At 39.5% G+C, this 27,471-nt stretch overlaps 1 protein-coding gene and 1 long non-coding RNA gene across 3 annotated transcripts in view; both read right to left on the bottom strand.

Annotated features, from left to right (window-relative positions):
• The window catches only part of Cpa6 (carboxypeptidase A6), a 318,546-nt gene that overhangs the window by 87,863 nt on the left and 203,212 nt on the right, over nt 1–27,471 (bottom strand). For both annotated transcript variants that reach the window (XM_028769795.1, XM_028769796.1), the window contains 3 exons: nt 24,066–24,180; nt 21,722–21,823; nt 19,376–19,480 (listed from right to left, as the gene is read on the bottom strand). In XM_028769795.1, coding sequence (XP_028625628.1) covers nt 19,376–19,480; nt 21,722–21,823; nt 24,066–24,180 — 322 coding nt within the window. The remainder of the gene's footprint in view (nt 1–19,375; nt 19,481–21,721; nt 21,824–24,065; nt 24,181–27,471) is intronic.
• On the bottom strand, nt 17,927–19,223 carry LOC114623140. The gene is made up of 2 exons (XR_003711725.1): nt 19,137–19,223; nt 17,927–18,051 (listed from the first exon to the last, which is right to left on the bottom strand). It is a non-coding gene; the product is annotated as an uncharacterized LOC114623140 (long non-coding RNA).

Below are 27,471 nucleotides of genomic sequence, written 5' to 3'. Positions count from 1 at the left end.
CCTGAAAACCCGAGTGAAGCAGAATTCAAAAGTAATGGATCAAGTTGTTTAGTAGAGAAAATTTCAAGATAGCGTAACGTGGAGGCCACTGCATGGCTATTGCTTATTGAGGTTCATGAGCTTTCAAGAAAGACAGACATGAATGATGTGCAGGTTAATGAGGAAAGAAGCATTTGTGAACTTGAAGTTATAAACAGGGAGGCTGTAGCTAAAGTGTCTGTAATTGTTAAACTGATTAGAGCAACAAAGGACACTATTTCAGTCTGCCCTGGGACAATGGAAAGGGATCTTGATGGCACAACCTCGTCCATCAGAATTTCCAGCTTGTAAAATTCCAATTAATTGGAACTGAGAGTGACTGCACTGAGAAAGCCACCGCATGGGTTTCCTGCAGGGACACACGTTAATGTAGAAGTGCCTACCCAGGCTCCTCTGCCAAGGATACAGAAGTCAGTGTAGGTGTGGTAGAAGGTGGCAGACTGTCTTGTGCTGGCAGCAGGAACTGACAATTCATTGGCACCGTGTTAGTATTTTAGGAACAGATGTGGACAAAATGTAAGAGTTATAAGGTCATGGGGCCTAGAAGAGGTTTAGACCAGCTGAGCCACCTCAAAACAGTGTCCGACCTGTTGAATGGCCTGAAGCTCTGTGGTGTGCTCAGAGTTTCCAGCTTTTGTGAGCTGTGGCTCATGTTGGGGTGGGATGATTGATAAATTTAAAACTGCTGTGCTTGAGTAATTTCTGTTCCTGTCAGTAACCCTTACCCATATTCCTCATGGACCCAATTGATCTCATTGGTTCACCAGGTAAGACTTTGGTATCCAAGATTTGGTTTCTTATGGCTCCCTATATAGTCTCTGGGATGAGTACACATGCATGATGTGCATGTGTGTGAGTGCATGTGCATGTATGTGTGTTTTGTCTCCCTAGGAAAAGCCTTGTCACACTTTATTGATACACAGAGACCCACCAAAACCAAAGATAAGTTGAATGAGCACATTGGTCTGCATGTAGGTAGCAGGGCATACAACTGAGGCTAAGCAGCCTGAGGGGAGAGTCTCAGTGGAAGACATTCTGATACATATATCTTTTCCCATATGGTGTGTGTTAATGTGCCTTTGTGCTATGGCAATGGTTGCAGATTCTTGCTATGTGTAGTGAGCCATTCAATTAATTCTGAGCCATTGGGATTAGAAGTGTCTGTGGGAGGGATCCCAGAATTGTGGTCTTCATCTGTGTGGTATGGGGTGGCATGTCTGCTTCCTGACTGGGATCCACCACATGAGTACAGAGGTAAAATACAGAAGCTCACATGTATGTAGAGAAAGGTTTAGAGGAAAAGTTTACAGTCTTTGAGATTAGCACACAGTGGTGGAGATTGTTGGCAGCAGCAGATTCCTGACCTCTGATGTATGTAGTAAGAAATGCATTTGGGGTTACTTGACATTGCTTAGAACAGGTGACAATGGACCTTCAGAGTACCTAATCAAGGTCATCTTTGTAACCCCCATTGTTTATAACAGGCAGCGGTGAGTTCCCAAGCCAGATAAGAGATGGTAGAGCATAGCCCATACCCAGATATTTCTCAGAGAGCACAGCAGAAGTGGGGCTGCTCCTTACGCAAACCAGGCTTGGGCCTACCCAACTCTGTGGAGACAAACTCCATATTGTGAGAAAAAGACAGACCTTACTGGGTATATCCGACTCTGTTCTGACATAGGGCCCTCCTATCAACAGGGCTTAGCTATGGCGGTTGCCATACAAAGACAATCAGTAAGAGATTTTTTGACAAACAGAGACAAAAAGACCTGTTTTAAGTGTGACAACCCTGGACACTTTACAAAATATTGCAAAGCAAAAAATAAGTTAACCCAGAGACAGCCCAAAAAACAGCCTGGGCTATGCCTACTTCACAAACGTAGAAGACATTGGACTAGTGAATATAGGTCCAAGACAGATACTCAAAGAAACACCTTTTCCCATAATCAGGGAAACGGAAACAGGGGCCAGCCCCAGGCCCCGAGCCAACACAAGCCAAAACAAGCTTATGGGACAGTCAGTATCATACCAACAAACAACAACCCCTTTCTGAACTTAGTCGAACAACCCCAAGAAACACAAGACTAGACCTCAGTTCTGCCACCCACACTGTATTAACTCCAAAAATGGGACCTCAGGCCTTACCCACTGGAATGTTTGGACCACTCCATCCAAATGTGTTTGGCCTGATAGTGGGAAGAAACAGTGCTACTATACAGAGACTACAAATTTTTCCTAGAATTATAGACAATGATTATGAAGGTGAGATTAAGGTAATGGCCAAAACAATACAGAATATAGTCACTATTACTACAAGAAAGAAGATAGCTCAACTATTGTTACTTCCATTGATTCCTACTAATCACAAACATAAGAGTCCTAAGAGAGGAGATCAAGGCTTTGGTTCCTCTGATACATACTGGATACAACCTATAGTTAAACAAAAACCTAGGATGACAATATTTCTCGATGGGAAGGCATTCCAAGGTTTAGTTGATACAGGAGCTGATGTGACGATTATCAAACAAAACGATTGACCTGCCACCTGGCCTCTCACCCCAACTTTAACTAATTTAAGGGGTATTGGCCAAAGTCAAAATCCACAACAAAGCTCTAAGGTGCTGACATAGAAAGATAAAGAAGGGAATACAGGGAATATACAGCCCTATGTCATCCCGGGCCTTCCCGTTAATCTCTGGGGCAGAGATCTATTATCCCAGTTGGGATTGATTATATGCAGCCCTAATGAAGTAATCACGGCTCAAATGATAAACTCTAGATTTTCTCTAGGGAAAAGATTAGGAAAAAGTGAAAATGAGATTACTTATCCTATTGAAGTCCATGGTAACTCTAGAAGAAGAGGCTTAGGGTATTTTTGATGGGGGCTATTGATTCAACTACACCCTTAGGGCATTGTGCTGATCCAATCACCTGGAAGGATGACTCGCCCATCTGGGTGGATCAGTGGTCCCTAACCACCGAAAAATTACAAGCTGTTCAATTGCTAGTACAGGAACAGTTACAGACAAGACATTTAGAAGAGAGTAACTCTCCCTAGAATACCCCAATATTTGTCATTAAGAAAAAGTCAAGAAAGTGGAGATTGTTACAAGACTTGAGGACTGTTAACGCGACCATAATTCTGATGAAAGCCTTACAACCTGGACTGCCCACACCAGTGACTATACCTTTAGGCTATTATAAAATAATTACAGATTTAAAAGACTGTTTCTTTACTATCCCTTTACATCCTAATGATAGAAAGTACTTTGCTTTTAGTGTTCCTACTATAAACTTTAGAGAACCTATGAAAAGATATCAATAGAAGGTCTTGCCTCAGGGTATGGCTAACAGTCCTACCTTGTGCCAAAAGTTTGTGGCTTCTGCCATAGAGAGTGTTAGAAGCATGTGGAAGCAAATCTACATGATTCATTTCATAGATGATATTTTAATAACAGGAAAAGATAGAGAACAGATACTCCAGTGCTTTGATGATCTTAAAACAGCTTTACAGACTGCAGGGTTACAAATAACACCAGAAAAGGTACAATTACAAGATCCATATACTTATTTAAGATTTCAGATTAATGGTCCACGTATTATTAACAGTAAGGCTACCTTGAAGACTGATTCTCTTAAGACACTTAATGATATTCAAAAACTGTTGAGAGACATTAATTGGCTATGACCATATTTGAAACTTACAACAAGAGAATTGAAACCTCTGTTTGACATTCTCCAAAGAGATCCTGACCCTAAGTCTGACAGTGCTCTAACAGAAGAGGGTAGAAAAGCCTTACAGAAGGTTGAGAATGCTATTTCATTCCAATTGCTATTTCATATCCAATTTGTAACTCATATTAATTATTCTAAGCCTTTATATTTTCTTGTTTTTAACACTAAACTAACTCCTACTGCAGTTTTTTGACAAACTGCACCCATATTATGGGTTCATCTTCCCTCATCCCCTAAAAAGGTTCTTTATCCATATTGTACTATGAAGCTGTAACAAATATGATTATGTTAGACAGAGATAACAGTCGAAAAGATTTTGAAAAAGATCCTGATGTCATAGTACAACCCTATACAAGACATCAGGTTAATTGACTTATACAGAGTTCTAAAGTTTGGCCTATAACATGTGCTTCATTTGCTGGTCAACTAGATAACCATTATCCGCCAGACTAATTAGTTCAATTTTGTAATCGCCATACATTTGTTTTTCCATCTCGTACTGCACATACACCTATAAAAGAAACATTACTAGTTTTCACTGATGGGTCCTCATCAGAAACGGCTGCTTATGCCTTTAAAGATCAGATAGTTTCCTTTGCGTCATCAACTGTGTCAGCTCAATTGGTTAAATTACATACTGTTGTTGCTGTGTTTCAAACATTTCCAAATCAAACCATTAATATTTACACAGATAGTTCATATATAACTCAATCTATTCCTCTACTAAAAACTACTACACAAATGAAACACTCCTCAGAAGCAGCCGATTTGGTTTTACAGTGGCAACCATTAATTTTGAGGAAAAAGTGTATCTTTATAAGATACCTGAGAGCCCACACTGGGCTACCAGGTCCTCTCGCTGAAAAAAACACTAAGACAGATCTAGCCACTCGTATAGCCACAGTGACTTTATCAGATCTGCCATCTAACTTAGAACAGGCCATAAAGGCTCATGAATTACATCACCTAAATTCTAAAACTTTAAAGGCCATGTTTAAAATTACCAGAGAACAAACTAGACAAATTGTCAAACAATGTTAATCATGTGTTAAACTTTTACCAGTTCCTCACTTAGGTGTGAATCCAAAGAGACTGATACCAAACAGTCTCTGGCAAATGGATGGTACCCATTATAATGAATTTGGAAATCAAAAATATATACATGTATGTGTAGATACATACAGTGGTTTCATTTATATGACATTACAAACTGGAGAAACAAACAAACATGTGATCAATCATATGCTTGCTACAATTGCTGTATTGGGTGTGCCAAAACAGATCAAGACTGACAATGGCCCAGGTTATACAAGCTCCAGTTTCCACCAATTTTGTGAAAAACTGGGAATACTACATAAAACGTGTATTCCATATAACCCACAGGGCCAAGATATGGTAGAAAGGACACATCAAACCATTAAATGTCAATTTGAAAAAATTAAAAATGGGGAATGGTACCCTACTAAGGGATCTCCCAGAAATATCCCTCATCACGTGCTCTTTATTTTAAATTTTTTAACTTTGGATTCTGAAGGAAAATCTGCTGCAGATAGATTCTGGCATCCTGATACCAAAAAGAATTTTGCAACAATCCTCTGGAAAGACCCATTAACTGGAACCTGGAATGGGCCAGATCCAGTGCTTATCTGGGGAAGAGGTTCTGTCTGCATGTATTCCCAAACAGCTGATGCGGCACGCTGGCTGCCAGAGAGACTGATCAAACAAATAGACAACAATAACAAATCCAGGGAGGAGAAACCCCCTGAGAAGCGTATTTTTTCTTTACAGGAAACATGAAGATGATTCACAATTGTCTTCAAACAAGAGCGGATCAACAAGTATACCAGACTTGAAAAGTTCTCAGTGTGGAAGAAGACATCACCACCCACACCTCCAGGGTGGCTCTATTGGACTTTTGATTCCCTGATTTATGATTTAGTGGGAGTACATTGTGTAGACCCAGGAGAAAACCCATTACCACAGTTACTATAATTGTTTTTTGGGTTTAGGATTGACTGAGACAGGAATGGGGATTTTCTTTATTTGTTTTGTTAAGATCAAAGCTATGATCAATTCTGTACTTCTATAGATTTAGGTTTAGAAAGAATGGAATCTGGTATAAATGCATTTGTAAAATTCATTATCCTTCTTAGCTGAAATAGTGCTACAGAATAGAAGAGGCTTATACTTTTTACTCCTCCAACAGAGGGAGTTATGTGCTACCCTAGAAAGAGTGTTGCTTTTGCAATAACCATTCAGTCATTGCTAAGTCTCTTGGGTTCATGCTGTTCAACAGACTGATGGCTTTTGTATGACAATAGATAGATGCTATTCAAATGAAACCCATACAGGTCCGTTATTACAGGCTGGAAGTAAGAGACTCCAAAACCTCTGTCATCAAGACTGACGAGGATTAACCCCTAACTTATGTGCTAAGCCGGATAGTCAATGACGGGTAAGAAAATACTTCAAGACCCTTGCCCCAAACTGGGAGGCCTCACCATCCTAAGACAGGAGCTCAACCAATGACTGTTGAGTATCCAGAGACAGGAAAGGGAGGCTGGGTCCTTTGTTCCAACCTAAGGCAGACACGGTTTTCGTAAGTTTTCCCAGCCTTCCCTTTTAAAAACAAATTTAAAAAGGGGGACCTGTTGGGAGCTGACTCTGAGCCAAAAGTGGCTATTATCTTTGCAGCCATCTTGAGCCATATACCCTGACAAGAGACTTGTTTACAACAGCTGAACACACTCTGATAATTATCTTGATCCTTTCAGTCAAGGTCAGGCAGTAGTAGCACACGCCTTTAATCGCAGCACTTGATTGACTCAGGAGAAATATAAAAGGAGAGGCCAGGGCAGACCCAGAGTGAGAGCTAGTCAGACTCGACAGAGAGCTAGACAGACTTGATGGAGAGTCAGAGGCAGAGAGCAGACAGACTAGTCAGAGCAGACAAACTTCATCTCCAGACAGACTTCGACTAGACAGACTCAACAGAGAGGAGACAGACTCAGACTCCGCCTCCAGCAGGCAGACTTCGTCTTTGACCAGACTTCATCTTGTCTCCATTCTTTGCGTCCCTGTCCCCACTCTCTCTCTTGCTCCCTGACCCGGGGACCGGAACAACAGAACGGCTCGCTACACTGAATTGAAGTTCTTCTGGGATCAAACCCTTTTCTGGTATAACACAGTATCAAACTGTGTAAGTATGCAAAGATGGCATGAGTATTTATAAGGCATGGTGTCTACAAACCCATCATGAATGCCACTCAGACCAGTCCTTTAAATCTACTAAGCATCCCCCCGCAACTGAACAAACAGCTAAGCTAGACAAAGTACTAGAAGAGATACTACTCATGCCTGTAGATTCCTAGTACACAGATAGTAGTAGTAGGTACAGCAGACAAAAATGGGTAGCTATAGCAATACAACTAATACAGATACCATGTGGCTGGAAAATGAGGAAGGAAAACACAGCCAATAGGATGAGTTAAGAGTAGTAAAAATTGAAAAAAAATCTCATGAGACTTGGCCTGTGACAATCTATATTGTCATTTGGTTTGTATATTGAGGTTTTACTTTATGGATAGACCAATGGGAAAAGGAGAACTTGCTGAATTGGCCATGGTGGAGACAACAAATGTGGAAAGAAATATATAGCAGAGATCAACAGGAATCTGAACCCCTGGTTGTTTTCCATGTGATATCCTATAGTTCATTAAGTCCCCCTGTAAATCAGTAAGCAGATGCCCTTATCAAAGTATGGACCATTCCCCCTTAGGTACCCTTAGAAGATGTCCATTGAATCCATATAAAGTCTGATCTGGTCTTTGGGCTGAAGACAAACAGGTGTAATCATACTTCCAACTACTATAAAACCCTACTGGGGTTGGGTTAAACAAAAGGAAAAATAGATTGATAAAGCAATATCTAAAGAATTTAGATCCAAAAAGTGCCCTACATAGTTGGAAAAGGATACTTCCTGAGGTCATGAGGTTATTGAATGAAAATCCAGGCCCAGGAATGGGTTACATCCTTAGGAATTGTTGGCCAGGGAAGCCCCTGAAGCTTGACAAACCATAAAGTCTATTGCTACTGCTGTTGATTATATGCCAGAACCTGACAGCAAGACCCTGTTGCTGAAGACACCACACTCTGACTGCAAAACATGGAAAAATTAAGCTGCGAATGAACTAGAAACTCATGCCCTGCTGGCTGGCTTTCATAGCTCCAGAAGGGGCCACTGTAGGCTCCTGGTGGAGAATTGTCACCAATATTACTACTTCTCTATGGACCCTGTGTACAGAAATACTGACATGCCAGAATGGATGTGCCTGTTTGTGCAATAGTGGCTCAGCTATCATGAGTTAGACCAACAGCTTTATGACAGGATTTAAGGTCTACTCTGCAAGAGGGAATTCACACCAGGTATAAGCCAGGACGAAGGTCTCATTTGGGGAGCAATGTCTTTCCTAGATAAATGTGATACACCAGTCAGACTGCCTTCTATTTGTGTTTATGCATGTAGATCTCCACTGCTGTCAGCCTCAACTCATAATCACTGGTCCAGCTCCTGGGAACAAGTGACTGCACTTGTGGCCTGATTCTTAGCTACATGTGGACCTCTGTAGTCAGTTCCTTCCAAGGCTCAGGGATCACTGTGGATGAGAGGAGCCATAGAATGTAAGACTAGAAGAAAGGGTGGAGTATTATTGCATGGAAGTTTCCTCCAAAATTGAAACATTCCACCTGCAAGTAAGTTTCTTAAGACGAGGTAAATAACTCAAAATAGCTTTAGGAAGTTCCTGAAACTCACCAGATTTACTAGGCCTCCCTCCCTAGGGTACACAATAAAGACTGCTGAGAGTCATTCTCAGAGAAGTCAAGCTGTAAAGAAGAGCATGTAAGTCAGTGGGATTCAAATATGTCTTCTGTGTGGACACTGCCGCAGGTGGAAGCTGTAAAGAAGATTTAGACCAGTACAGCTGCCTGGAAGAACCAGAAACCAGACAAGCTGCCTGGAAGAGGTTTAGACCAACTGAGTCCCTTGGAAATGATATGCTCCATTCTTTTGAGAGGCCTGTAGGCTGTGTGCTGTATTCTATGTTTTTAGCTTTTGTGAGAAGCCACCTGTGTTGGGATAGGTTTGGTGGTATAGGTGTCTTTAAGTCATTTCTGCTTCTGTAGGTAACCCCAATAGAACTCATAGGCTCATGAAGTTAAATTTTGGTGGTATCATACTTTGATCTCTTGTTTCCTATGTTGGGTGAATAGATTGTGTGTATGTGTATATGTGTGTGTGTGTCCATAGGAAAAGTTTTGTCAACAGATTTACAGCATCTAAGATTTGTTATCTTTGGTGACAGCTTGTGATGGCTAATCTTCACTGTTAAATTGGCTGGGTTTGCAATCACCTACAAGGTACAGCTCTGGGTGTGTCTGTGAGGGTGTTTCCAAAGAGGTTTACAAAAGAGGAAAGACCTAGCCCGAATATAGGTGGCACTGTTCCATGGACTAGGATCCTGGACTACTCTTCTCTCTGCTTCCCAGTGTTTCAAGATGTGAGGATTTCAGCTGCCTTTTGCTACAATTAAGTCCGCTGGCCTGTCTGGTCATGATTGACTATACCATCTTAAACCTAGAGTAAGAATTAATCCTCATTCCCTTAAATTTTTTTTTTTGTGTGGTTTTGATCAGATTTTGTTTTTGTTGTTGTTACAGCAACAAGGAATGTAACAAATTTAGTAATGATGTACACATCTGTCCATTTTGCCTACAAGGGATATACTTTCATTCTTCTTTATGGTTGAAAAATGAGTAATGTTGGGTAGATTTCTGTATTCTTTATTCTATCTAATTTATCCATGTCAGTCACATGAACATTATGTATTCTTGACTGTTATAGGTATATGATATAGCTTGAAGTTGGTAGAATGATTTTTCCATATTCGTTTCTTATTCTTTTTCTAGGACATCTTTGCTTAGAGACTTTAGAATAATCTTTCCTATAAAAAGACCTTGCTGTGATTTTATATGAATTATGTTAAATTTGATATCAACTTGGGAATCATTGACTGTGTTGTTTTCCAGTCAACGAGTGGGACAAACTCTTCACTTACTTAGATATCTTTTCATATATTTGACCAGTACTCTGTTGACTTCCGTGTATAGCTGCACATCTATGTTAGATAAGTATCTAACTTTTCAGTAACTGTTGTTCATATTATATGCAAAGTCCTCATTGTTGATGGATCATTTGCTTCCATTTGCAAAATATAATCAATTTTGGCTTTTATCTTGTACAAACTTGAAATTATACACTTATTTGTTCTATAAAACATTTTTGTAGATTCCTTGGCGTCATCTATGTAAAAATTCACATCACTTGCATGGAGAAATAATTTTAGTTTTTTCTAATTTCATGCCTTTTTGTTTTTCTTGTCTGACTGCCCTGCTAGAACTTCCAACATTGTTAATTAAGAAATGAAAATGGACATTCTTGGCTTGTTCCTGGTTTTAGGAAGAAGGCATTTGGCTGTTTACTGTTGAGTAGAATGTTTGGTAAATGTTCTTTATAAAATTGTGAAAGTTCCTCTGTCTCTGAGAGTTTTTATCATAAAAATATATTGAATTTTGTCAATTGCTTTTACCTCACCAATTGATAAGATTATGTGATTTTTTTCTTTCTTAGCTGTTACTATGTATTGATTAACATTTGAATACGGAACTGGACTTGCGTGAAATAAATTTTACTTGGTCATGGTGTGTAATTCTTTTTATAGGTTGTTACGTTCTGCTTGATAATATTTTAAAGATTTTTGTCCATATTTATGAGTGGTGTCAGGCAGTAATTTAGGTCTTTTATTTCTCATAGATCCCTACGAAGGAGGCTCATGCAGCTCAGCCTCCTTTCTGTTCTCACAAAGCCTGAGACCTTTGTGGATACACAGGCTGGCCTGTCAGTTGATTTCAGATGACTTCCTCTTAGGCTTATTTTATCATCTATCTGTCTATGTGTCCATCTCTCTATCTCTATCTATCTATCTATCTATCTATCTATCTATCTATCTATCTATCATCTATCTATCTATCTATCTATCTATCTATCTATCTATCTATCATCTATTGTGATAGTTTTTTTCTTCACCCATTTCAGGCTCAGTATCTACATTAACTCTATTGGTGAGAATCTTGCCCTTGACTTGTTTGTTTACAACAATGCCAACACAGTGCTGAGTGACACTTTAGGGTTTAACCTTTTTAGGATATTCCTTTTGAAACAGTACCCATTCCTTTGCTATCAGCCACGTAATCCTTGTAGATTTGCATGTATGTGACCAGATAGCTCCATGATTCCTAAGAACCTAAGTGGATGCCTCTCCTTTTCCTTTTGTGTCAAATTCCTGGAAGATGGCTGCTCCAAATTAAAGAGGATGTGGCTTTAAAAAAAATAATTATCTCTATTTGATTTCCCTGTCAGACTTCATAACTGAATTGGAAGTATTTTTTCCCCATTTTATGAAGGGTACAGTATCAGAATATTTCTTTAAATATTTGGTAGAATTCTCCAAATATTTCCTGTTATATTGAATTGAAAAATAAGGAATACATATTCCTAACAGTGGCAGGGTTCTTCAAACTATCTATTTTTTGTGTGCTTACACATATGTGTATGGCTGCATGTACATGTGTATGTATCCAGGCCAAAAGTTAATACTGAGTCTTTTCCTCAATTGCTATTCATAGTATTATTTTTAAAAAGATTTGTTTATTTTTATTTTCTGCATAGGGGTATTTTTTCTTAATATGATAGCTCATAGCTATATACCATCTTCTCAGTCCTGTCTTAGCTATGTTCTAGAGGTTTTGGTAGAGTACATCGTTATTTTCATTTGATTGAGTGTTTTGCCTGCATGTATGTCAGTGGACCACATATATGCCTGGTGTCCACAGAAGTCAGAAAAGGGCAATGGATCCCTTGCAACCGAAGTTATGAGCAGTTGTGGCCATCATATGGGTGCTGGGAATTGAACCCATGTATCTTGGTAAAACAACAGATGCTCTTAACTATTGAGCTATTTCTCCATCTCCAGTCCAATTCTAGAAAATTTAAATTTCCTCTCTGATTTCTTCAATGACACGCTATTCATTTAAAATTGTATTGTTCAGTTTCCAAATAGTTTCTGTGATTTCTCTGCTGTTGGCTTTCCTTCTCCTATTTTGTCAGGATCTGCTAAGATGCAGGGGATTTTATAATTCATCTTGTATTTGTTAAAGATTGGTTTGTAAACTGTAATACCATCAATTTTGGAGAAGGTTTCATGAGCTGCTGTGAAGGATATGCATTCTTTCTGCTGGGTGGGTGGGATATGATACACAGATACACACACACACACACACACACACACACACACACACACAAGGCTTTAGTTTGGAAGAGCTGCCTGCTGCGTAAATATGAGAGTGAAGTATTTCTTGTGTTAGCACCTGTGTGACTTTTATACCTTGTAATATTTGTTTCATGAAAATAGGGCTCCAAAATTTGGTGCATAAATGTTTATAATTGTTATATCTTTTTGATGAATTATTCCTTTTATTAATACACAAAGAGGCCTTCTTTACCTCTTCTCATTATGTTTACATCTTACTTTATTTGTTATAATAATAACTGGGTCTGCTTGTTTATGGCCTCTGGTTGGTTGATAGTTTAATCTCTACCTTTTGATGGTCAGGCTTTGGATGTCTTTGTTAGCTAAATATATTTCTTGTAGACAGCAGATAGTTAGTTCTTATTTTTTAAATCTAGTTGGTTAGTTTGAGTGTTTTTTTTAAAGCAGTAAGTTGAGTCTATTTATATTCAACATTATTATTGAAATGAATTTTCTATTTCCTAAGAATTTATTGGATGATGTTCTGATTTGTTAAATTATTGGTATTTCTTTTATCTGTTCTTTTCATGGAATATATGCTGTCATGTATTCTTGCAGAAGAAACTTTCTTCTTTCCTGTATAATATTTCTAAATAAAATTCTGTAGGGATTGCTTGGTTGTCAAGAAATTTCTTAATTTGTGTTTATTTTGAAATATACTTATCTTTTAGTCAATTTGAAAGGCAACTTTTCTGGGTACCACATTCTTGGCTTGCAGTTTCATTTCAGAGCCTGGGATATGTTGTTCCATGCTTTTCTGTCTTTTAGAGTTTCTATGAAAGGCTTGTGGCAATTCTGATACTTATGTCTTTGTATGAGTCGATGTTTTTCTGTTCCACTTTTAGTATTGCATCCTTGACATCTTGACTATTATATGTCATATAGAAGCTTCCTGGTAAAGTCTACTTGAAGCTTAAATGCTTCTTATGTTTGCACGCTTACTTCTATCTCTGGGTTTGAGAATTTTTCTGTCACAATTTCACTGAATAGATTGTGTATTTCTTTTGATTTTATCTTAGTTCCTTCCTCTCTCTATATTATGGATCAGGTCTGGCATCTTTAACATATCCTAGACTTTTTGGAAGTCTATATATTATTGTCTCTAATTTGTCCTTTATCTATGAAATTTATACGTTTGCACGATTGCCTATTGATGATGTTTTCTGATGTGACTTTTTATTTGGTGGACCACTTTTTTTTCATTTTCATCTTTTCTCTTTGATTCTATTTTTGTTGTTACAATTTCATTTTCCTTCAATTTTGAACTTTTCTCCTCAAACTCACTAACTGTTTCATTTATGCAGTGACTGTCTTGTTGAGACTTGGACAGGTGTCCTTAGTTCTTATATCTGTTTGAATCATTTATATGGTTATTAAATCTTTAAAGAGTAAGGTTCTGAATTATTAGACATTTCAGCAATCTCTGTGGTTTTGGATTCCACCCTATGGACATTGGGACTGGGCCATGTGCCATATGCATTGTGTTTCTTTGTCATGCTTTATATACTTATCTAGTTTCAGTGTCCCCTTCTTCCAACTCTACTTGGTTGTTTCGTTTTTCTGTGTCTGCTTAGAGGACTGACTGCATGAAGCTCAGCTGTGGAGATGAGAAAAGCTTGGTCTTGGTTTCTGACTGAGTTTGCTAAGGTGTTCTGGTCTTCAGGTCACACAGTGACCACCATGGCCAGCAGATGGAGTAAAAACTCCAGTCCTGCAGTGGACTCCAGGGCCTCTAGAGTCAGAACCATAGCTCATAGTGGACTATGGGGCCACTGGAACATAAACCCAGATCCAGAGCTGAAATGGAGTCAGAACCCTGGTCCTACACCAACTCCTGGGGCCACTGAAATCCCGAGGTAAACTAAGAGACTACTAGAGTCAAAATAATCTCTTTTATAATGGGTGTGCTGTAGCAGTTTGTGTTTTACAATTAAATTGTCCATTTTCTACATTGTCAAAATGTATGGCATTATTTAGAGATTTTCATTCTCCTTTAGATATCTGTTGTGTCTATAGGATGGTCTGTTTCATTCCTAATCTTGGTAATTTATCTTGATTTCTTTCTCTGTCTTGCTAGATATCTTAGCTACTTCTTTGTTGCTATGATAAAATACTCTGACAAAAACAACTTAAAGAATAAAGAATTTATTTGGGAGTCACAGTTCCAGGGAGTAATAGTGGAGGAGGGCCTGGCATCAGGAGCTCGAGGCAGCTGGTCACAGAGCATCCACAGTCAGGAAGCAGAGGGAGGTGAATGCTAGTCCTCAGGTCACTTTCTCAGTATCTGCCGTATGATTCTAGCTTCAGGAAGGGTGTCATACTCGAGTAACCCAGTCAAGATGCTCTTCCACAGGCATGCCCAGATTCCCACCCCCAGGTAATTCCAGATTTTGTCAAGTTGACAATTGAAATTAAGTACCATACTAGGATTTTGTCATTTTTCCTTGTTTTATTGATTTTCTCTAGTAATTTTCTGTATTCAGTTACACTTTGATTTTTGTTACCTTTCTGCAGCTTGCCTTGATGCTTATTTTTTATCCCCATTTTGCTCACTATATGTAGGTCCTTGAGGGAATAGCCTGTTGTTTGGAGACTTTTCTTCTTTAATACTCATGAATTCAGTGCTTTAAGTTTTCCTTTTAGTATTGACTTAGCCATGCCTCACAATTTTGAGATGTTCTACTTTTATTTGAACACAGCTCAATGTAATCTTTAAAATTTTCTCTTGAAATTCCTTCTTTAATCTATGGACTATTTTGAACTGCACATAATTTTCCAACTTTTAGAAATCCTCCTATTGTCTCTGATCTGTTTCTAGATGGGTTTCATTATGGTTAAATGACACATTCTGACGATATCATCACTTTACATTTGTTGTCAATTGTGATTTTTTTTTTGACCTAGGCAGTTTTAGTACATACCTAGGGACTTGTAAGAATGTGTATTCTGATGTTGTTGGGTGATTTTGTAATGTCGAGCTCCTCTTTATTCTTGCTGATTTTATTTCTGATTGTTCTTTTATGTGGGTTATGTAAAATAATAAATAGATGATATTGATAGTAATAACGAGCTGACTTCTCAAAATGTTTTTCAGTTGTCAAAAATTCTAGGTTTTTTATTTGTATTGCATTATTAAACCCTCCTAGCAGCTCTGTATGTTAGACAACACTATTATCTACATGTTGGTAAGCTTCAGAGATGCTAAATGACTTACTGCTAGGGTTGCATAACTCAGGTTAGGTTGTACTTAACATTCATTGTAATCTGCTTTATCAGAGCAGAGGGCTGATTTAACTTTTCTTGTAGTCCACATTTGAGTAAAGATTCAAAGATTACATTTGTGGCTGTCAGGTAAATCTCACTAAGATGTGAGAGACAGTCTCAAACGTGAGCCTCACTGGTATCTTTTTTCCTTTGGATTCAGACCTTGTGTCTAATCTCTTTCTCTTGGTACGGCTTTGACCTTATGTCTTCGTCTAGTGGACAGGATTTGGCAACATGTCCCTTTTGAGATTCAACTTCAAAGTGACTCATTTCTATTTTGGGCCTCCTTTTTCTTCCCCTCTCTCCCACTTGCTCTGAGAGAAGCCAGGTCTATTTTCCAAGCTACTTAGGGAGAGAGACCCATGTGGCAAGGAAATGATACTTAGAGTTGACAACCAAAGAGGGTTGTAATCCTCAATAGCTATGAATGAACTTAGAAGCACAGTCCTCTCTCTTAATCTAAACATCTTCATGGCTGCATCTCCAAGTGCAGCTCTGTGAGAGGTCCTAAGCCAGAGACATCCAACTGAACTCAGAAATAGACTTGGACTGCTGACCCAGAGAAATGGAGAAATCAATGACTATTCTTTTATGCTATTGAGTTTTAGGAAAATGTACCCAAGAAAGGGAAAGAACAATAGCACAAAGCCAGACTTTTGAACAACTGATAGATTTTGGTAAAATATGAGAAAAGGGGACTTATCCAGCATCCTGAATGTCTCTCTGGGAAGAAATAATTTACAAGATTCTCCTGAGCCAACAAGACAAGTGCAGCAGGGACTATACTTGTATAAGCACAGAGAGAACTAGGTATAGTATCTTGGAGTCTCCTGGTGGGCAGAGGTTTACAGATGTTTCTTGAGGGGACATGGAAATTATATAAATTGAGAGCTTGAGATCCAGTCCTGATATTGGCAAAAGTGGATCTGTGGTTGCCACTGCCTGGATCCTTGTTAGGTGACTCACTCTTCAAACACTGAGGTTTTACTGTTTTGTTTTGACAGGATTTCCTGTAGCCCAGTCTAGCCTTGAACTCCCCGACCATCTACCTCTGCCTTCTGAGTGCTGGGATTGCAGGCATGCATCACCATGCCTGTCACCATGGATTTAACAAAAGGACAGGAATTAATGAAAAAGAGATGATGTAGTAATGCTTGGTAGCTTTAGCTATTTAAGTTTTTGACAGCCCCATGTCTCCTGCCCCCAAACCCGTATCAATGGGAATGGGAGCTTCAAAGACAGACAGCAATACTTTGCTTAAAATAAGAATGTCACATCAGTATTGACTTGCTCTAGTCACTGCCATTTTATGGCTGTCATGCCCCATTTCTCCTGCAAAGAGAGCTCCTCTTGTCTGCTTCTGACTATTTCAAATGGAGGAAAGTAAAGTGCTGGGTCAAGGGGCAGGTGGCAGCAGAAACCAGAGAGAGTGAAGGAGGGGGCAGGCTGCAGAGACACAGAGGTGGTCTACGTGAAGCTGGCCTTGTGCTGGAGGAAGGAGGGAGAAGCATTTTCCTAATCATCGTTGTGGAGCTGGATCCTCATCTTAATTGGTGCTTATTGCTCTTTATTTTTTCTTTTCTTGTTTGGCTTAATGGTGCTATGGATTGAACCCAGGGCCATACGCATGCCAGGTAAGTCCTTATCTTGAGTTATACCAGCCTGACTGATATTTTTTGTTTTTGCTCCAAAACAACTGTCCTCAAGTGACAGTGGCCACACTGTATCTTTTTCTGTAGTGATTAAACCCAGGTTTCAGGATTTATACAGGTTTCTTCTGCATGAAATCTAAGTGTTATCTTCATATTTTTTGAGGTAACTGGATAAGTCATGCCTGAATCTTTCCAGATCTTGAACACTTATTAACAACTTGTTACCTCTTAAGTGGTATGTGCTATCTGGCATGCTGAGCATGTGGCAAGAGACAGGTCAGAGTGTCTGACCTCAGAAATACTCCTGATGGTAGCCACAGAGGGAGGGAAGGATGTGGATGGTGCTGAGGGTAGGTCGCAGTTTTTAGGGTTGAGATACAGCTGTAGTTGAAATGTTTGGGACACACACACTTCCTTCCATAATACACAGGACCATATCCTGTGAACAAGAGATGTCCCATACTTAGCCATCTTTTCTTTTTCCTTTCTATCCTTAAATTTGAAACATCAAATATTCTGTTGTTAAAGTAAAACACAGAGTATTTGATATGTTAATAGAGTTAACAATTTCTTGTTCACTCTTGCATTTGTTTTCAGTGGGTTTGAATGGTGTTTAAAGGAATGTGGTTTATTCAATAATTTGAAGAGGAAAAGTTAGTAGTGCTTATTTTGTGAAATTACGGATTCTTCTGAAATTTGGTTACGGTAGAGAGGAACGCACTGGAAATTTATTGCATTTTGACACTTGTGAAATATGAAATGCTCTTCGGGTTTCATTGCTGTGAAGAGACACCATGGCCAAGGCAACTCTTACAAAAGACAACATTTAATTGGGGCTGCTTTATGGGGTCAGAAGTTCAGTCTGTTACCATTATGGTGGGAAGCACGGCAGTGTCCAGGCAGGCATGATGCTGGAGGAGCTGAGAGTTCAACATCTTGTTCCAAAGGCAAACAGGAGAAGATTATCTTCCAGGCAGCTAGGAGGTGTGCCTCAAATTCCACCCCCACAGTGACACATTTACTCCAACAAGGCCACACCCACTGCAACACCTCTTAAGAGAGCCACTCTCCAGGCCAAGCATATTCAAACCACCACTGGAACATATTCTGTAATGCCTATGAGAACCCTCAAAGTCATGGAATGTCCACATAAGACAGTGAAATATGATAGAAGCACATTTGAGTGACCTTTGTTTCCTCAGTTGCTTCCTGTGAGTACAACTAGCAAACCTTCATTTCTTCAGGCTCCTTCTCTTTTGTCACCATTAGTGATGGGTTTCTCTTAAGATTTCCCCCCCCCCACAAAAATAAAAACCTCTATAAATCAGGATTTAAGAAAGCCCCAAACAATAAAAGTCACTAATCATTGGAATGCAGGCTCACCCAGGAAGGGAGCTCAGTGGGATCAGGATTCAAAACAAAGCATTTGGAAATGAGAAATTCTTATGAGACACTAGCTGTCAAAGTCTCCTTAACAAAAAAGTTTGACATAGAGAATGTTCAGTCACAGATGCTGGAATCTCTTGGTCTCCAAACTACTGGTTTACAGCATGAGGGAACAATTGGTCATTTCTTCACTTGTTTGCCATTACAGCATAGTGAATTCATTCTGAAAGAAGTGATTAAGAACTTTCTGACCTGAATATAATAAGACAGTTGTTCTAGACCACCGCAAATTAAGTTTTTTAGACTTTTACTATTCATTTGGTGCTAAGACTCATTCCTAATTTGCCTCAAATTCACAAAGCTCTGAACCCTGTTGTTTTAGTCTGTGTGGTTTTGTTTTGTTTTTGTTGTTGTTTTTTTTTTTTTTGAGACAAAGTATCAGGTAGCACTGACTGGCCTCTACATAGCGGAGGATGACCTTGAACTTCTCTTCCTCCTGCCTCAGTCTCCCACATGTTAGGATTGTAGATGTGCATTACCATACCCAGGTTATGTGGCATTGGGGGTTAGATTCAAGGTCTGATGTATGCTATGTGCACTCCCTTAACTGAGTCACACCCCAGTACCTTCCTACCTCAGCTTCTTTTTAACTGGGGTAGATGATTCTATCTTGGAGAACAGAGGTGAATGTAATTTCATCCAGGATCTTGGAGGGCTTCATAAGCATGAAAGCAGCCCATAGAATCAAGGTATTGTTGTCATTCAACCAGGTATTGCTATGTTAGAATCCTCACTTTGTTCCTTGAAGAGAATTAAAACACAGAGATTTCCTGACTGGCTGGAGCTGACACTCTAAAAGAGAGTTTAACTTACTTCTCTAACAAACCACTGACAAAAGGCAGGACCGATCCATTCTCTCGCATGAATGCCGCAGTCTATCCAAACAGCTCTTTTGTAGGCTCGTGATTTTCTTCCCAGCTGAAAACAAGAGGATTCATAGTCACCAACCCAGGCTTTTATGTTTGGATCTATTGACCAGCATAATTTAATAAGGGTTCGGCACAATTCTTCACTATGGTTTTGTTTAGTAGGTAGCACATTAAAAAGATAAAGAGATTTCCTATCTTCTTTGGAAGTCCAGACTTGCTTATTCAGAAACAATAAATGTATTGCCTCAATACAATCATAGAACTAAAAGCACAGAAGGAGAAAGGGCAATCCCTGAAGTATTACAGTGATTCTGCTTTAGTATTATAATCCGTCCTTTCTTCTCTGTCCTTCTTTTCTGTGCCCACCCTAAGGAACCTGAATGGTTTAGGGGCTATTTATTGAAGCATATACTTTTAAGGCAAATTACAGTCAAGCATCACAAAATAGAAACACAAAACTTTATCTGTGGAATCAAGGGGCCAATTACAAATACCCCTGGCTATGTCAATATTACTTTAAATCTGATTTCCGGCCCAGGCATTAGTAGGTAGCACTTGGCAATATATTTGTAAGGGCTCTTGATTTCATTCCCTTGACTAAAGTGTCAGGAAGTACCTTTTGGTGTCAGACATCAGGGTCAGCTCTGGAGATTTAGAGATGAACAGACAGGAGATGTCTGTACTAGTGAGAAGGGCAGATGTGAGAACAATCCAACCAGCTTTATGACCTGAACGTCTATAAGTTACTATGGGGACATGGCATGTTTTCTCAAATTTTCTCAGGGAGTAAAAGAATGCTTGAATATTTAAGCAAGACTGGAAGTTTGCTTGGAAATCAGTTACAGGAAAGCAAGTAAAGCTGTAAAGAATATGAGGACATTCCTTTGTAGAAAGGATAAAGCTATACCTCATATTCTGTAATTTCCTTCCCCTCTCTTCTTCCTTCCTTCCTCTTCTTCCATCCGTCCCTTCTCTCCACACATGTATATGCTTGCTTTACAAGTTCACACTGACAGCAGTGTGGAGGATGAGTTAGAGGATGAGTTCACACTGACAGCACAATGGAGGATGAGATCACACTGACAGAAGTATAGGGAATGTGCTAGAGGATGAGTTCACACTGGCAGTAATGTTGAGGATGAGTTCACACTGACAGCAGTGTGGGGGATGAGTTCACATTGACAGCACTGTGGGGGATGAGTTCACACTGACAGAAGTATGGGGGATGGGCTAGATGATGAGTTCACACTGACAGCACTGTGGAAGATGAGTTCACACTGGTGGCAGTGTGGAGAATGGGTTACAAGGATGACTGGGTCAAGGATTGGTACTGAAGTAGAAGTTCAGCATTGAGGTGACTGTTGAAATTATCCAGGGGAAACAGGTTAAGAGGCAAACTCAGGCAACATCAGTGAAAACAGAGAAGAGGGTGACAGGAGTCTCTATGAACTGTCAGTTTTTTGATGGTGAATTGAAAATGAGGGATTACAACATGGAAGAGAAATGAAGGGAGTTATGTTTCTAAACTGGAAGGATAGTTGTGCCATGACATCTCAGGAGCTCTTGTGAATATCTAGTTGAATGAATTGTGTCCTGCATGAATCTAAATCTCTATAAACTAGGTAGAAAGATCTGGGATGATTTTCATGGGGCAGACAAGACCATTTGGACGGAGTCTGTAGAGTGAAAGCAGACTTGAGAATAGAGTGAGAATAGCCAGAACCTTTGTGGGGACAAGGAAAGAGAAGCCCACGAATGAGCCTGAAGGAAGCGCCAGCCAATGGAAAGTACAGTAACCTAGGGGTCAGCACAGAGCCCCAAGAGGAGTTGTGAAAGAGTTCTGTAGAAAGAGCCAAAGTGTAAAGGGTAGTCAAGGAAAGGGGCATCAAAGCAGGCAAATGCTGTTAGAAACTTAACTGAGAAGAAGAGGAGAACTGGAGGGTCAGAAAGTGTGGTTAATAGAGGGAAACAAAGACTAACACCTTCACATATATCAAGTTTCAATTGGTTCACCTTAAGTAGAACTTAAGCCAACTCAATAAGCAGTATGCATCACAAACTCAGCATCTCAGGATTAGTATCTTCTGGAATATTCAAAGGCCACAATTAAACATGGCTCAATAATTCAAGGTAATTTCCCCTTAAGTTAGCAAGATGACATTAGATATGAGAATCTGTGAAAGATAATTTCATTTCTTCCCACAATCAAAGGGAAGGGGATATATATATATATATATATATATATATATATATATATTCTTTTTTTTCTGGTAACATTTTATTCTTTTACCTGTATAATAAAGAGAGGTCTTCCTTCATATGATCTTCCAATAGAGAACACCCGAACGAGGCCCGGTTGAGTTTGGTTCAGATGGTGCATCCAACTCTGAATCTGAAGGCAGATAAGTAAGTCATGTCAGAGTCCTCCACAATATAAAAACTCTTTGAGCACATAAATCAACAAAAGACAACAGTGACTTCCAGAGTTCAAAGAACATACAGGAAGTAAAAACAGGAAGATAAACCCCACAGCTTTTAAAATGACATCTTATTTTCTTTACTGACAGCCAGCACTCTAGGTCTTTTTGTTGTTACCTCTTTAAAAAATTACCTTTTACTATCATCACTAAGATCATTGTGTGGGGGGGTGTTTGGCAGAAAACTGACTGATGTGCTCTGGCTTCTTTTTGAAAAATCCCAATTTAGTTCCATTTCCCCAAACAAAACAAAACAAAACCCGACAACAATAACTATAACAACAAAACACATAACAGCTTCTGATCAATGCTCCAAAGGACTTGAGAGCCACTGAAGGCTCATATATTGTAATTTGGAACTGAGAAGAAGCTACCAGGGTGCAGAGGAAGGCAGATCATGCGAATCTGAGTTTATTCTGCTGAGCCACTGGAAGGCATATTCTGAATAATTCCCCTAGAGAAGTGCACACTTGCATCAGTCCATTCACACACTTATCTGTCTTCAGAAGCTGATGTATTTGAGATGGATAAATAACATACTAAGAAAGATAGGTGACATTTCTGACTTAAAAGCCCTGCAAGCAACCAAGAAGTCACACGGAAATACCCCATTGTTCCATGGTATGAGAGGGTATGTGCTGAGAGAAAATATAAATGTATCTTAGGGAGTACTCATTTTTTTTATTCTTATATAATCCAGCAAGCAGGAGGTATGTATGTATGTGTGCGTATATGTGCATATCTCGCTACATCTATTTTTGACTTTTTTCTAGGGCTTAATTATGCTTTCATGTGCCAATTTATCTGAAACCTTTTATTGCATTTAATTCCAAGCTTCTTAAAAAGTATGTTAAGACTCGAAAATATACAAAATGAATTTTGAAAGGAGACATAGCCTCAACAGAACAAAAAATACTCTTAATAATATAGTATATTCTTATTAACTCTGTGCTTGGAATTCCTTTGTTTCAATGTACAAGAAACATGGAAAAATATATGTATTCATATATTCTGCCAACAACTTTCCTATTGGAGGACTTTCTTTGCCTGCCTTGGGGAGATAGTAGTGAACATAGTAAACACTTGGCCCTCATGGAACTTCCAGCTTCTCTTAGCACAAAAAGTATCAGTCAACCACAGACAGTGTGAGACCTGTGAACAGTGTCACATCTGTGTACCAGGGGAACCTGGGATACACTGGGATTTGGTGAGCAGATGCTTCTATGCAGCCCTGCAGAATAGAGTCTTGCTTGTCTTAGCTAAGATGTGAAGGATGGTTAGCTGTCAGGTAAAGATGGAGTGATGTGGGAGGACGAGGCTGCAGTGAGCTTCCGTGTGGGTTCCATGGCAGTGTGTGCGGAGGTCCAGCAGGGGCCACTGATGGGAGCTGGCTGTTGGGAGGTCTGAATTTGGCAAAGGTGCGAGACCAGAGTGGAGGACTCCTGGGCCCCTCAGCCAAAACACTGCCCTCCAGCTCCTGCTCTGTTCTGTTCTTTCCATAGCTGTTTGGTTAAGGTCTTTGTAGCCCTGATTTTAACACCAGTTACTGTTCATGTATCTCTTAGGTCCTTTGTGGGGTTTACTTGGGTAAAGTAAGTAAGATATAAATAATTTTGCTACTGCCTTTTATAAAATTATATATTATGTGTATGTGTGCTTTGCCTACATTTGTGTGTGTGTGTGTGTGTGTGTGCTCCATGTTATAAACTGTTATTACTCCCTATTCTTTTGGGGAGGCCAGAAGACAGCGTCAGACTCCCTAGAACTGGAGTTACAGATATTTGTGAGACACCATGTAGTTGCTGGGACCCAAGCAGTCCTGGCCTTCTGCAAGGGCAGCAAGTGCTCTTTTTGACTGGACCATACCTCTCTGGCCCATTATTTTGGTAATTCTTTTTTAGCATTTAAAGGATCGCTGAAGCGATGTATGAACCAGGGGGCTAAATTATATAGTATTGTATATGTTCTTCCCAGAGCCCAAGGCTCTGTTTTCATAATTCTCTCTTATTCTTGTACCAAAAGGACAAAGATAAACTTGAGAAAACAAACAAACAAACAAACAAACACAACAATAGTAACAACAATAACAACAGAAACAAAAACAAGAAAAAAGAAAACAAAAGACCCAAACTGTGGAAGGGTCATTTGATTACGTACGTCTTCTAAGGAATGATACACTTCATAGTTGTATTCAGATGGAGATCGTCGGCTTCTCTGGGTTTGTAAGCTGTTTTCATTTTCCACTGCCTTCTGAAGATCTTCTATGAGGACCCTGAATTTGAATTAGTAGACGTGATGAAAAAGAAAGTCAAGAACCTGCAAAAACCAGGCAATGCCAAAAAATAATCACATACAGAATAAAGCAGTGTAGCAGTGTCCCAGAGTTCCACGGTGTGAGAGGAAAAGAGTCTGCCAAGTGTGACACTTCTGAAAATACCAAGCATCGAGAAAACGTTCTTTTTCAGGAAACAAAGACTGTTAAGTAAATGGTGTAATAAATTTAAAATGTAAACTTATAGTCAGATGTCCCCAAATAATAGCAGTGCTATGATAATCGCTACTATGGAGTCAGCATCTATAGCCAGTGTGTACACCGACACTGGCCAGGTGCTCGCCAGAAGCTAGCAGTGTGCCAAGTGTTCGGTCTTCAGTGATAACGTTTGTGTTCAAGTCTACTATTTCCATCTCATAAATGGGAGCCTGAGAATCAATGTGGTTAGGAATCTGCAAGTGTCTTTCCATTGAGAATGCAGAGATAGAGTCTGAACTTGGGGGTGTGAACCCAAATTCTAATCTTGTGACTTCAAGTCCAGTGAAATGAAAAGGAAGCCCTAGCTGCTCTGGACTCCCTCTCCACATCTTTCCTGAAACATGTATCTGCTCACATCTCCATCACCCTGCATACTGGACCCAGGAAGAGAAAGGGTGGAAGGAGCTTTGGTTCCCAAGAGGAAACTGAAAATGAAAAAGGTGGACAATGCTATCCCATTGTCCTGCAGTATCAGGAATTCCAAGGCAGAGGAGCTCTGTTTGAAACTTGATGCATTTTGACACTGGATGATAAGGCCAAACCAGGGCTGTCAGGTTAAATGGCTGTGGTGTGGAACCAGCAGCTCCAGACAGAACCATCGTGTCACGGATATGACATCTGAGAGAGATTAGAAGCATGCCTCAACAGTGTGACTGGCGGTGGCTGTCTAGAATGGTATGAAGACACAGACACATGGTTCACCTGCAGCATTTCAACTCGTAAGAGACCTTTGGTGAGACTTTCTGACTGTGGCAGGTGACTTAAAAGCTTTATTTCATGTTGTTATCTTCCAAAGAGAACCTGCTACTTATGGAGTAGATTTTATTAAAGCATCTCTAAGTGACATTTAGAATAATCTATATAAGTCACTTTACTAAAAGAATTATCTAATGGGATGAATACATACTTTTTGGTACCTGTAGGAAATAATTTACTTTGGAGCCAGGCACCGATCTGACTCTATTTCCCGAGTCCCCACTGCAGATTCCATAGCTAACCAGAAATGGACTCTAGACTTTTTTTTTTTTTATTTTGCAGTTGGAAATGTTAGGAGAGATGAAGTGGTAGAATACTCCTTATTTTCTTGGTAGTTGCCAGTGGTATCTCAAAATGGTGAGTCAAAGTGATTTGTCAGGCCAAACCTCTTCTTTATTAGCAGGTTTGCTCTTCCCAGAGGTAAGAAGTTGTGTGTGGTGATTAGGTGCATGGCCTGAAGGACTGAAATATCACCAAGGCAGATCATAAGAGCCAATGAAAGCTATGCCAGCTTCTAAGCTCCTTGTTCTTGGAGAGCATGTGGATAGTTGGGAAGGAACGGGGTGTGACTGGGAGAGATGTAGTAATAGACTATTCCAGTCACTGCACGTAAACTCCAGGTTGGTTTGCCTCTCAGTCCCTTCCCTGTGGCCTTTGTTACTGTCCTATGAATGAAGCATAGATAGTTTGCCTCATCTAGCCCTCTCCATGACAAACTCTTTCTGAAAGTCCAACTTGAAAGGTCTCTAGGGTGGGTTCCCTGTTTTAGTGAAGTCAACAAACTGATACAGGTCTCAGTAGTCACTTAGACTGTGTCTTATACAGGCACCAAGAGGCCAATGCTAAATTAGAGAACAGTTGTGATTCGGTAGTCAAGCCCTGTGTTTTTGTTAAATAGTTGAGTGGAAACTAGCATATTGCGAAAGCTGGTTACCAAAAGTAACTTTTCTAAACTATTGAATTTTCTTAGTTTTTTTAAATAGATGATTGTGATTCTTTTCTGATTACATTTATTTATTTGTGTGTATGTGTGCATGCCTTGGTGTGTGTGTGTATGTGTGTGAGTGAGTGATGTGTGAGTGTATATGTGTGTGTGTATGTGAGTATGTATATGATTGAGTGTGTGTGTTTTCGTGTGTGTGTCTTTGTGTGTGTGTGTCTGTGTCAGTGTAGGTCAAATGTCAATTTGAGGGAGGTGTTCTCTTTTTCTATCACGTGGGTTCTGGGGCTTCAGTTAGGTTGTTAGGCACCGCAGCAGGCTCCTTTACTCATTGAGTCATCTTGTTGCTTCTGGTTATGATTCTTATCTAACTGGGCACAGCCATATAATGGTGACAAGAACTATTAAAATCTTTTCAAATGCCCTCATTACTTAACAGGAAACTACCTACCTCCAGATCCCAGAGTAGGAGAGGACTCTCAAAAATGTAAATTTCATTGCCATTTTTCCAGATATCTATAAAGGATCTTTTTTTTTTTTTTTAAATGGCAGAGTGAGTCATCTTACTGAGAGGGTTGACCACCCAGGGCCAGAAACAATGAGTCACATTACTTCCACTTTACAGATCACTATAGCGATACATCCTGTATAGTTGCACAGAGTAAATGATAATCTTTTGAAAATACCCCAGGCTACAATAATAAAAGTCAATTAAAATGATCTCTACCTACTGTGCCTATGGAATTTAAAAGACTCTTACGTGTTATTATCTTGGGACTAACAAAATGGGTAATTTTAAGTGATTGTTCTTTGAGGAAAAAACTGACTTAAAATATTTATTTACCCCTCTCTTCTCTGTGACACAAAATGTGATTTTTTTTCTATATCAGTCCCACATGAACTATAGTTAATAGCAGGAAGTGGAGGCTTGTTAAGTGGTATGTTCTTTTCTACTGAACAATAATTAATGAAACATGCAAGTTGTTACTGTGTACCTATGGATATAATTACCAAGCTCTTCACACTAGGCATTCAGAGTATCAAAGCTCACCTTAGAAGCTACAGAACTGAGGAAAATGTGAGCAACATGAACAATGGTTTCCTGCACAGCTGTGGTTCTGTTCTAGAAGCACAGACAAAACTTTTTTTTACAAAAAGCATGCCAGTTATTTAATAAGCTGCAGATATTCTTCTGTTTGTGTAACCATAGCTATCCCTGGTACCTTGCTCCTGTCATTAGCATCTCTCTCTCTCTCTCTCTCTCTCTCTCTCTCTCTCTCTCTCTCTCTATCTATCTCTATCTCTATCTCTATCTCTATCTCTATCTCTATCTCTAT

Source organism: Grammomys surdaster, unplaced genomic scaffold (assembly GCF_004785775.1).
Source record: "Grammomys surdaster isolate TR1022 unplaced genomic scaffold, NIH_TR_1.0 64, whole genome shotgun sequence".
NCBI classification, from domain to species: domain Eukaryota; kingdom Metazoa; phylum Chordata; class Mammalia; order Rodentia; family Muridae; genus Grammomys; species Grammomys surdaster.
This window is presented reverse-complemented; position numbering and strand designations above follow the sequence as displayed.